The 11,821-nt window shown below is 24.9% G+C and overlaps 1 protein-coding gene across 2 annotated transcripts in view; it reads right to left on the bottom strand.

Annotated features, from left to right (window-relative positions):
- Nucleotides 1–11,821, bottom strand: part of LOC129969248 (golgin subfamily A member 4-like) — a 43,034-nt gene that overhangs the window by 1,959 nt on the left and 29,254 nt on the right. The window contains exons 15-22 of one of the 2 annotated variants that reach the window (XR_008784479.1): nucleotides 10,809–11,595; nucleotides 9,722–9,852; nucleotides 7,711–7,848; nucleotides 7,296–7,387; nucleotides 6,492–6,603; nucleotides 5,823–5,870; nucleotides 5,016–5,105; nucleotides 3,679–3,736 (exon numbers count right to left, since the gene is read on the bottom strand). Coding sequence is in view for 1 of the 2 variants with exons in the window: in XM_056083712.1 (XP_055939687.1) it covers nucleotides 5,016–5,105; nucleotides 5,823–5,870; nucleotides 6,492–6,603; nucleotides 7,296–7,387; nucleotides 7,711–7,848; nucleotides 9,722–9,852; nucleotides 10,809–11,595 (1,398 nt within the window). In the remaining variant the exon portion in view is untranslated. The remainder of the gene's footprint in view (nucleotides 1–3,678; nucleotides 3,737–5,015; nucleotides 5,106–5,822; nucleotides 5,871–6,491; nucleotides 6,604–7,295; nucleotides 7,388–7,710; nucleotides 7,849–9,721; nucleotides 9,853–10,808; nucleotides 11,596–11,821) is intronic. The other variant, XM_056083712.1, reaches the window with a different exon arrangement.

Genomic DNA, 11,821 nt, shown 5'->3' with positions numbered 1-11,821 from the left:
TCATTCATGAAAATATTAAAATGCAATAGTCAGTCAATTTCGAGAAAATGGTCCTCAAACATTTGGTAAAGCTTATATACTGATAACTTGACTCCGTCCCGATGGCATGATTGTCTAGGTAACCGTATGCGGAAGGTCAGGGTTCAAACCTGGCAAGGATTTTTTTTTCTTTCTTAATAACTTTTATACAATTAAAAATTTACAAATACTCTTAATAAGTCTTAAATATTTATTTTGGAAGGAAAAAATTAATTACTGAAATACATAATACAATTAAAATTTTAAAAGTAAAAAATTATAAATACAGATGCATTTTTAAATTTAATTAACTATTTACAGATAATTTTAATTAATATGCTACTTATTTTTATGCAAGGATAAATGTTTATTCTTTTAATACTTAAATTATAATTTAATGTTAAAAGGAAAAATAATTAAAAATGTGATGGCTACAGATAATTTAACTTGCTTACATCATTTTCAAATTCTTGGATTTAAATAATAGTAAATTATCAATTCTAACTCAATGAAGCTGTATTTATATCAAAAATTGAAGGGAGCAGCTGATATTTGTTAAATAAGTAAGCAAACATCCAACTGCAGTAATCAAAAGAAATAGTGGAGAGCAGATGTTAATTTATTGAATGCGTAGGCAGATGGTTCAAAGCCTATACAAAATTCTTATTTAATCGAACATGATCAAGAAATAAATTTTTGCAAAGATAGTATAAAAATTCAATCAACTGTCATCACCAATATTTAAGATGATAAGGTTATGCATGGTACGCTGCCCAACTTAAGAGAGATATTTTGAAATGCAAATAAAGTTTGTTTTCCCATAAATCCCTTAAAAAAACCTTGCTCTTATGAACAATAATCATTTATCAGTTGTGCAAGATGTCAAAATATATTTTGTTTCTAATGTTTTTACTATAGTTACCATTCTGGTTCTTGTATATAATCGAAAGTAAATGTATATAGAATAATTTTTTTTTACAAAGCAAGTATTTATAATTAATAATTATCACCATTTATGTTATATTTAATACTATTTTTTTAAATATTAAATTACAATTTAAGTATTAAAGTAATAAACATTTATCATTGCATAAAAATAAGTAGCATATTAATTAAAATTATCTATAATAGTTAATTAAATTTAAATAATTTTATTTTGTTTAAAAAATGCATCTGTATTTATAATTTTTTTCTTTTAAAATTTTAATTTTATTATATATTTTGATAATAAATATTTATTTTGGATGAAAAAAATTAAAAACATATTAAATAAGAATATTTGTAAATTTTTAATTGAATAAAAGTTATTTTAAAAAAATTCCTAGCCAGGTTCGAACTTTGACCTTTAGCATACTAGACGATTACCTAGACAACCATGCCATTGGGATCATATCTGAACAGGAGTCAAGTTATCAGTATATAAGTTTTACCAAAAGTTCAAAGACCATTTTCTTGAAATTGACTGGTCATTGCGTTTTAATATTTTCATGAATGAACATTCCAAATGTATTATTAACTATCCAAAACTATCATTATACTAAATCTCATCCTGATCTCTGATTTCAACCCCGTGACCTCCCCTTGTGAGTCATCAAACTAGAATGTTACCTCCCACTCCAAACTCGTTCTCCAGAATACACAGTATGAATACTTAATGGAAAAGATTAGAAATCCAATCATGCATTTAGTGATGCAATTAATCTGATGTCAATTGAAATTGCTGTTACAAACCTAGATTGCAGTAGCATGCACAAACGGTCAGATTTGCACTTGCTGTATAACTACTAATTTTATATAAAAAGTACCACAATTCATTCCCACACACATCAGGTATGACTTCTGTCATTTCTTTAATGCATTAATTGTCCTTAATGAAACAGCAATGAAATAATTTGATAATTTTTTAATACAATTATCCTTTCTTTTCACCATGTATTTTGTTATAGTGTTTTCTTAAGCTTACTGTTCACAAGTTATCTGTGAAACAGAAATCAATTGCACATAAAATATTAGTTTCTACAGTTTTCTTATTATCTACCAGTTTTGACCATAATGGATGTGTAATTGAGTAAGGCAGTAAATTATTTGCATTTCTCAAGATAAACCTATGTGTCAAAAAGCTGGAAATTGCATCTGACTTTCAATGTAGTCTGCACAGCTAGCACGTTCAAATTAAAATAGCCACATATTATAACAGCTGCCTCAGCTTTTAGTTCACCCAAAACATTGGTTGTGTATAATTTCAATTAAATGCCTTGCACATAACAATATTCTTGACTTCCTCAAAAAAATGTTTTTAAGTATAAAACTATGTTAAACATTAAAGCCAAGTTATTTTAATAGAAAACCAGGTTATTTAAATTTTTGTACTGTTTAGATTATCTATATTTTAATTTCTCCTTGTCTTCTTCCGTACTTAATTTTTCACTTGCTTATTCCACATGTAAATTACTTAGATAATAAAAAAAAATCTTTCTTCTCTAATTTTCAACAATGGAGATAAAATGTTAAGTAAATTTTTAACGAACAATGAAGACATTGAATTTTGTTGCAAAAGTGTAAAATACTGTTAAAAATTATACAGAGCAATGTTTTTAATAAAAAATATTCAAAATCCAGGAAAAAATTACATGGTTACTAAATAGACAATATATATATTTAAATGGTGTAAAAATAATGGTGCACTGATGTGCGGTGATACTTTCAGTAGTTATATTGTGGGCTTCACTTTTAATTATTTTGTTTAAATCACTACAAGGTGGACATTTCAAATATGGTACAGCTAGGTCAAAGTTTTAAACTTTAGTCAAATATTTTTCAGTATGCCTTGCTGCCAATTGACAAATGTTCTCCTTTATTATTAAAAATTCGGATTAAGCATCTGAATGGAGGATACCAAAACTTATCTCTTCCTATTAACAATGTTTGCTTACATTATGTTTAAAATTTCTTCTTTGTTTTCCATTTACAAAATTATGTATATTTTCTTTGTATTTATTCAAAGCAATAGTATTCCTGCCTGATAAGGAGTGCAAATTGTATTGATACTAACTACATTTAAATGTGAAAAATTCATTAATCAATGACAGAAATATGCAGAAAACATTTCATAATTAAAAATATGAAAATTGCAATTAATGTAATTACTGAAAAAGTGTTTCATAATTAAAAGTTAGATACTGTAGTGTAAATAAATATACGATAGATTAAATTCTAAGTACTAGGTAGAATCACTATTTCAGCAATTTCAATCCTTTTCCAACGTGAAAATAATGTTTGCAGCCAGAATAGCATTAAAAATAAAAGATTAGTGTGCAGTAATATTATAGCAAATTTTTTATTGTTATGAAACAATGAAATATTTATTCAATAGAATATAAATAAAATATATCAATAAAGGAACTAATGGTTAAAAATGTCAATGGTTATAAAACAACTAATAATAGACAGAATTTCAAACATATGAATAGCTTCTGGTCAAAAAAGTATTTTGAATATGGAAGATTTAGTTTAGTGTATAAATCACAAACTAAATCTAATGGTAAATTTACAATGCTTTTAAATTATTCATCACTTCTATTGCATATAACTGTGCAGGAACATTAATACATGCATCAGTTATTGAAAAGAATTATATAAGCAAAAAAATTACATAAGCACCATTTTAAATCTTGATTAGATGCAAGTTGAAGGCACTTCATGCAGCAGCATTCTATCTCTAAAGTAAAAACAATGAATTAACATCATATTTTAATTGAATATTTGAATTTAAATTTGCAAGGAATAAACATGCAACTAAATAAATTCTGATATTACTAAAAGATATATATTAAAATACATAAAATGATTCTTCAAAGATCAGTTTAATAATGAATTCATAGACTAATATAAGTACACTAATAAAACAAATTCGTTAAAATAATCATATATTAACAAACAAGTGACAAAAAAATGACCATTAGAAGCAATAATTGATTAATCAGACAGTATAAACTTGGTATTATCCTTTCAACTAAATATTTTACCACAAAAATTAAATACAAAACTGTTATATAAGAGCTTCTAATTTAAATAATGCTCCTCTTCTAAGAGCAAAAAGAATTGGAAGAATGGAAATTATTCTATCTTGAATTCTGTTAACACTAGATTACATTTGAAAAATTAATCCTATGAAAATAAAAGCAGCAAATAAATAAAAATTATAAAAACTGAGTTTTTCCTCCCATCTTTAATATAAACATTCAATATTTATCTGATAATAATTATCTTACACTTGTCCATTAAAATAAAAATTCCAAGAGATGAAATCACATTGAGTCTCAAAGAAACAATTTACTTCAGCAAAAGATCCTATTAGAATTCTGAAACAATTTTGATTTCTTTAGATATTTTTGCTTGAAAACAAGGTACGAAACATTGGGAGTGGGGTGGGGCATTACAATGTCAATATACCTCCAATCTCAAAAATCATATAGAATATTTTCTTAATAAATATATGCCTTATAAGTTACTATAAAAGTATTAAATGCACTTAATACTTTTATAGTAACTTAAATGCTTAAAAAAATGTAAATATCTTTAATCATACCCATCCTCAAATACCATGCCTAAAAAAGATTCAGATGTATGATGAATATTATCAGAATTATGATAATTTTCAAGAGCTAGAGGAATAGAAATTGAAGGGAAGCATAAATTATAGAATACTGTTTATATTAATTGTCAATTAAACATAATCTGAAAAGGGGGGGGGGTCAATAAAAATACTGTAAATAATGTGATAAATGTAAGAGGTGAATGTAAAAGTCAATTAATACTGCAATTAGCATATAATATCAGATACAATAAATAGTCTTTTCTTATAACTTTACAGTAAATGAAATAAACTTAGGCATTTTGCAAACTAAAAACTTTAGAAAAGAGAGTAAACTATATTTGTTGAAATATTTTAAATGCAATTTTAATCATTAAAATATAACAGATTCAGAAGTACTTACAGCAGGATGCCTAGCTTCTTCTCTTCTAATAACTTGCTGAGTTTGTTTGTCACTAAACCTGAGCACAGCAGCAATTACTTTTGCTAAAGTCTGTTAAAAGAAAGAAGCATATGAATATGAAATTCTATAATTTTTGATAAGGAAAGAATGCTAGAAATTGCTTCTATCTTGTAGTTATTTTAGCATTTTATAATGAATAAGTAAATTCAGTATTTCAATTAAAGCTACTTCATTTCATTTACTTATTATTTATCATTAACCATTCTGAATTGTAATTATGTAAATAATATTCTCAAAGAAAAAACTTATTTTAGATATTTAATTATAAGAATTAAAATTAAAACTTTGGACACAAGGAAATAAGCTTCCAATCTGAAAAATCACTGCATTTAATATGAAGCATAACAAGGAGGGAAAATATATGTAATTATTTATGAAAAATTCATTATAAACAGATTGCAGTTTTAAAATAAATAAATGATTCTTGGAAAATAAGGGAATACCTCTTTCATTGGTTGAATATTTGTTTTGCTTAGTTACAATTAAAATTTGTATAATAATAATAATAAAAACATGATAGCATGCATAGATATAACATCCTTTCACAATAGTAAAAAAGTACAAGTAGAAAAACATTTCTCTTAAGCTGTAGCATCTTCTTTAAGCAATATTGTTAGTTAAAATTCATTTTTCTATATGATTATTGCATGCAAACAATTAAATATTGTAATTAATTACAATTAAGAATTGCATTAAATAAGCTTTAAAAGAATAATATTTTAATATAAAATAACAAAAAATACTTACAACTGGTTCTTTGCCCATCATATATTCATATATGATATTTTTCAAATACTGAAAATATTAAATACTATTAGAATATTTTCTTAACATTAAATAATAATTGTATAAATTTCATACATATATACATAATTTTTATTTTAAAATTAAATTCAATATAATTATCCAATTATCTTTGATTGCTCTGAAAATTTAAGTGATTTTTTAATCTTATAAAAAATATATGTAGCTAAATTTTAAGAGAAAAGAAGGAAGTTAATAAAGATGTCTATCAAAATGTGATAGGAATATAAACAAAAATCAATGTATTGTTATCCCAAAGTGAATAACTAACAAAAAGTATAAAACTAATAGAAAGTATTAGTATGAACATGATGGCACTATAAGAGATTTTTTTTTTTTTTTTTTTTTTTTGCAATAAAAAGCACTCTTATATGTAATATAACATATTTTCCATATTATTTCTATTCATGAACTAGGCTATTTTTTTCCTTCTGATCTTTCATAATAAATACTGCTGGGTATAGATAAAGTTATAAAAAAACTATATTAAATATGGGACTTAAATTTTTTTTAATTGGAAATGATATATGTCATGATTAATGTTCATGATATATTTTAACACTTATTGGCCTGAATATTATTTTTATTCTAAAATTAAAGGATTTTAAATACCTCAAACTCTGTTGGTTCTGGTATTGCTTGTGATGGATCTTTTCGGCTGTTATTTGCCATTGATACTGGAGGACTAAGGCGTAGTAGTACTTTAAGTTCTTTAATTTCAGAGCTAAAAATATATTATGTCAATCAGGAAATTCAATTAAATATCACTTATTGCAAATGTTAAAAAAAAAATTCACAAAATGAGTAAAACATAGTGATAGAAATAAATATATAATTTATTTACTAATATATAAAAACTGGGCAACAAAATGTGTTAGTTTTGCTTCTTTTTATGATATATGAATCATTTAAACGAAACTACTAAATATTTCATGAAAAGTGAATATCTTTTATTTACGCATCACAGAATAAAATTCATGTTATACTGAGAAGAATGAGATATGCACATAATTTTTAAGTGATACTACCAAATTACTATTAATTATTATTATTAATCATCAAAACACTTAGATTCAAATTAAAATTGCAAATTAAAAATACATCATAATAATAAATGGTTTCAAAATAGCTCTTATTTTCAAAAAATTAATAATAAAAACAATGCATTCCCCACAATTATAGTTAAAAATGTCCTTTGGTAAAAATTAAACAATATTATAAAAGGTACAGGTATTTTTTTCTTAAGATTAGTATGCTGAAGAAATAAAAGAAATAATTAAAGATGTTCTTTCAAAAAATGTATCCTTCAGAGAACTTTTAAATAAAATAAAATTGAGAAGTACAGTTTAAAAAAAAAATTCAAGATGTCCTTACTAGCGAATTATATAAAAAAAATCAGACTTTTATGAGACTTACTTGCACTTTGTTACTTCATTCTGTAATGTTTCTATCTGTTGTAGGTGTTCCTTGCATTCATTGCAAGGAACAGGACTAGAATTTTCCACACTCTGAAATAGATGAATAAATAGTTAAACTCTGAAAAATAAACTCTGCATGGGCTAAATAGGCTCTTTTAAAATTCATTCCTAAAAAAATCTAATAATAATGCATTGCTTATTAAAACATCAACTAAGCAGGACGATAAAAAATAGCCAAGTAAAAATCTTGTACTTCACCAAACAAAGATAATGACCATTTAATTACTTCTTTAATAAGATACCAATTTCCTACATTAATACAAAGGAAGCAAAAAATTGAGGTAAAAATTAAAATACACACAAAGTATTTTTGGGACTTGCATGGAAGATAATCTGAAAAACTGCAAATTTACCTCTTCAGGCACGGCCCAAGTATCATCCCAATCGGACCCTTCTACTGAAATGGGAGCAACATCATTGGATATCAAATGTGAATTTTCTGATAATCTTTTTATTGTAGACTGAAGTTCTTTCAGTTTCTTTTCTTTCTCCTAAAAGGATATATTGAGAACATATATATATATATGCATAAATATCTTTTGTGTTTTAATACAAGATAATTTATAATTAAGTTCTCTTTATTATAATAGCATTTCATATGAAATATAACAAATAATTTTATGCTTTTATATATGCTTAACATTATTTTAAACTAAACTATAAAAAAATGATATGGTTGATATTTAAAAATTAAAAAAAAAAATTACAAGAACAATTCTTTTTTTCAAATAACTTGCAGGCAATGGTTCAAAAACATACTCTTTTTCCCAAACTCTGTATGTTGGACTAAATCAAATTTTTATATTATATACATATATATATATATAGGGTTAGTTGAAAAATAATAGTAATGACCCTCTTTTAGAAATTAAAGCACTAACACAAAAATAATGAATGAATTTTTATCAGTGACATATATCTTACTTTATTTGATAACATTCTGATGCTGCTTAACCAGTATATCCTTAAGCCATAAAAAGTCAATGAATCAACAACAGTTTGCCACCTTTTGTGAAATTTCTTTATTCTGCATCATAGAACTTTTAATCTTTAACAACAAATTGAACTATAAATGCAATCTCACTGCATCATTATCATTGTGATTTTCACCATTCAAAAATTTATGAAAATATAAATAAAAAATTCGTCAGCATAAAGTCAAGACTTCATGATAGATGTAATATTTCTCATTCAAACTCCATTTTTTTAAACTCTCTAATGATATTACAATCTTTTATTATTATAAGAAAAACCATTTCTAATTGCTATGCAAATTCAGGACATATCTAATTTTATCAGTTTTTAACATTACACTTTGAAAACAAATAAAAATACACACTAAATTTGTAACTCCACCATTTGTTTGTTTGTTTTTTTTTGTTTTTGTTTTTTTGCAGTATTCGTTGACTTATTACGATTTTTCCACAATCTTTTCAATTTCTGTTAAGCAGTTCATATTCACAACTTTTTACCATTCATTTTAAAAATAGAATTTTTGTAACATTTGTGGTATAAACCCTAAATTTAACATTCTGTGTTCACTGAATTTTTTTCACCTAACCTGGAACTCAAGTAGCATGCTTTATGAAAAATTTATAAATGCTTATTATTAGTTTAGCAATGGATATTGAGTCTTTCCCTAATCCCTGAAGTAACTGAAACATGATATTGTTATATATATTGCCCAAATTGTTTATGGCAATATGATGGCTTTCTCTACGTAACTGAAACATTATATTGTTATATATACTGCCCAAATTGTTTATGGCAATAATCCAGTCATCATTAACAAGTTGATCAGCTGAATCTTTAATGAGGAAAAAAAGCAGATAAAGGTTTGATAAAATAGTTTTGACAAAAGACTTATATAAATCATCAACACTAAAAACTATGTTATCTTTATGATCATAAATGACTTTCTCTCTATGTAAATAAAGGGTGGGGGGGGGGAAGTTAAAAGTTGTCTTTTAGTCATTCCCTTTTAAAATCAACATTAAAAAGCTTCAATTAAAATGATGCATAGCTCAGGTCAAAAGATAGATTAATCATATGAATTACATTCTATGATTTAAGGAAATTATTCATGTGTAAATGTTTAATAATAATAACTTAAATTATATATATTTTTTAAAAATAATTCTAGATGAATAAAAAAAAGATGAAAATTTTTAGCAAAAATCATTTTCCCCCCAATACTGAAAACTTTTCATCTGATATTTCACATACAACAGAAACCATCAAAACAAAAGAAATATATTAAGTAAAAAAAAAAAAAAAAAGGCTTTAAAATAAATATATCAATAAGTAATGAATAATTTAAAAACATATTTAATTTTATAAAACCTTATTTAATAAAACAAATACCTGTAATTGTTCCTCATAATTATCTCTCATTTCATCTAAGGCACACTCTCTTTCAAATAAATTTTGTCGCAGTTCAGAAACTTCTTTTCGGTGCTCCCTCACTAACCTTTCCTCCAGATCGTGATTTTTTTCTAGGAATTAAAAAAAAAAAATTAATGTAAAAAAAAAACTGGAATTTTGTAAATAAAAAATAATATATAATTAATTCAAAAGACAATTTATACATCCAACATAAAATAAATAACAGTCTTGTAATTATTTTTAATAATTATAATGAATAATATATATCATGCTCTTACAAATAATAATTCTGAACTACATATCAGTTATAAGATACAAATATCAGAGCTTGAATATGAATAAATGCACGTACTTTGTAGTACCTGCATGCAAAATGGATTTTCAGAAATAATTGTGTAACACGAAGTATAATAAAACTATTCAATTCTCATTTTAAGTAAGGAATTAATGCTACTACTTCCAATACATACATTTTATTCTTGTTTTAATTTAATAAATATTTTAAAAAATTTCTAAAACAGAAACTTTGATCAATAAAATCGAAACAAATTGCAACTGGTGTTGTATCATATTTATGAATATTCTGTATATAAAGCTAATAATTATAAATTAAATGTAAAAAGATATAAAAGATACATTTAGCATATACCAGTAAAATTTTAATAAAAATGGATTTCAAACTGGAAACTCTCTAGCTCTGAAGCTAAAACCTGATTCTATCAATCAATATATAAAGATTATAAACACATTATTAGTGAATAGTATAACAAATGCTTCAATGCATCTCAGTATTACGCAAAGCTCAATAAAATTATCCAATTCTCAATTTAAGTAAGAAATTAATTCTGCAGAGTATTGTTTAGTTAATGTTTAAAATTAAATTTTAATCATACAAGTCAATTATACAATGTTGATTAGAATTATCCTCAGAATATCATCTTATAAGATAGATTTAGTTTTAGCTAAGCATAATGCTACACCAAATAGATACTAAAAACTTGTTTTGCCATTAATTATAAAAATATTATCCAATACTTTCTAAAATAAAAGTTTAGAAGTCACTTACCTAATAAATCTGAAACCATTTTATCACAGTCTTTATCTTTGACATCCATTTGAATGCAAAAATCTCTTACAAGGTGCTTTAATTTTGTCTCCATTTCTTCTTCCTTTGCTTTTATGGCAGTTTCACACTCTCCTCTAATTACTGCAATATAATCTTTTGAAGCAGTACTCTGAGGATCTGAAGACATCTTTTCAAGCAAAGTAATTTGCTTTTGAAGTTTTTCATTCTGGGATTTTAAGTTTTCTCTTTCTTTTTCAAAAGATGTTTTCAATTCTGTCAATTCATTTTCTACAGCTTCTTTATTTCTTTTCAGTTCCTCTAATTCTGAAAGTAGGCTTTTTTCACTTTCTTCTAAAGATTCAACTTTTTGCTTCAGCTCAACATCACTTTCTGAAGATTTTAAAAGTTCTAATTCTTTCAAAATGGCTGTATTTTCATTTTTTAATGCATCTTTTTCATTTTCTAACATTTTTATTGATGTCACTTGTTGCTCTGCTTGTTTTAGTTTTTCATTTAATTCTTCTTTTTCAGCCTTTAGACTTTCAAAATGATTAGTCTTCCCTAACAAAGATGAATTTTCTTCCTCTAACTTTCTGATTTTCCCACTCAACTCAGCTTCAATCTCTTTTTTCTTTTTCTCGGATTCTGAAAGTCTTTCTTCAGCTTTTGCTAGTTGATCCTTCAAAAGAGAAATTTCTTTACGGGCAGTTATTTCTTTTACCTCTGCAAGCCGATTACATTCAGATAATTCCTTATCAATCTGACTAATTTTTTTGTTTAATTTTTCCTAAAAAAGAAAAAGTCATTCTTAAGTCTTTGAAGAAACAAATTCTGTAATAAAAAATTGTTCAAATATTGCTAAAATATAACAGTAATCAGCAGTGATTACTAGAAGATAAACAGAATTATTCAAAGAAGTATATCTAAAATGTTAACAGTGCTAAAAAAAAAAAAAAAAAACATTATTCAAAATAAGTTGCAAAGATAGGAGATATATATATGCCACCTACAAG

This window comes from Argiope bruennichi, chromosome 5, assembly GCF_947563725.1.
Source record: "Argiope bruennichi chromosome 5, qqArgBrue1.1, whole genome shotgun sequence".
Taxonomy (NCBI): Eukaryota; Metazoa; Arthropoda; class Arachnida; order Araneae; family Araneidae; genus Argiope; species Argiope bruennichi.
The sequence above is the reverse complement of the archived record's forward strand: the minus strand, read 5'-3'. Positions and strand labels throughout refer to the sequence as shown.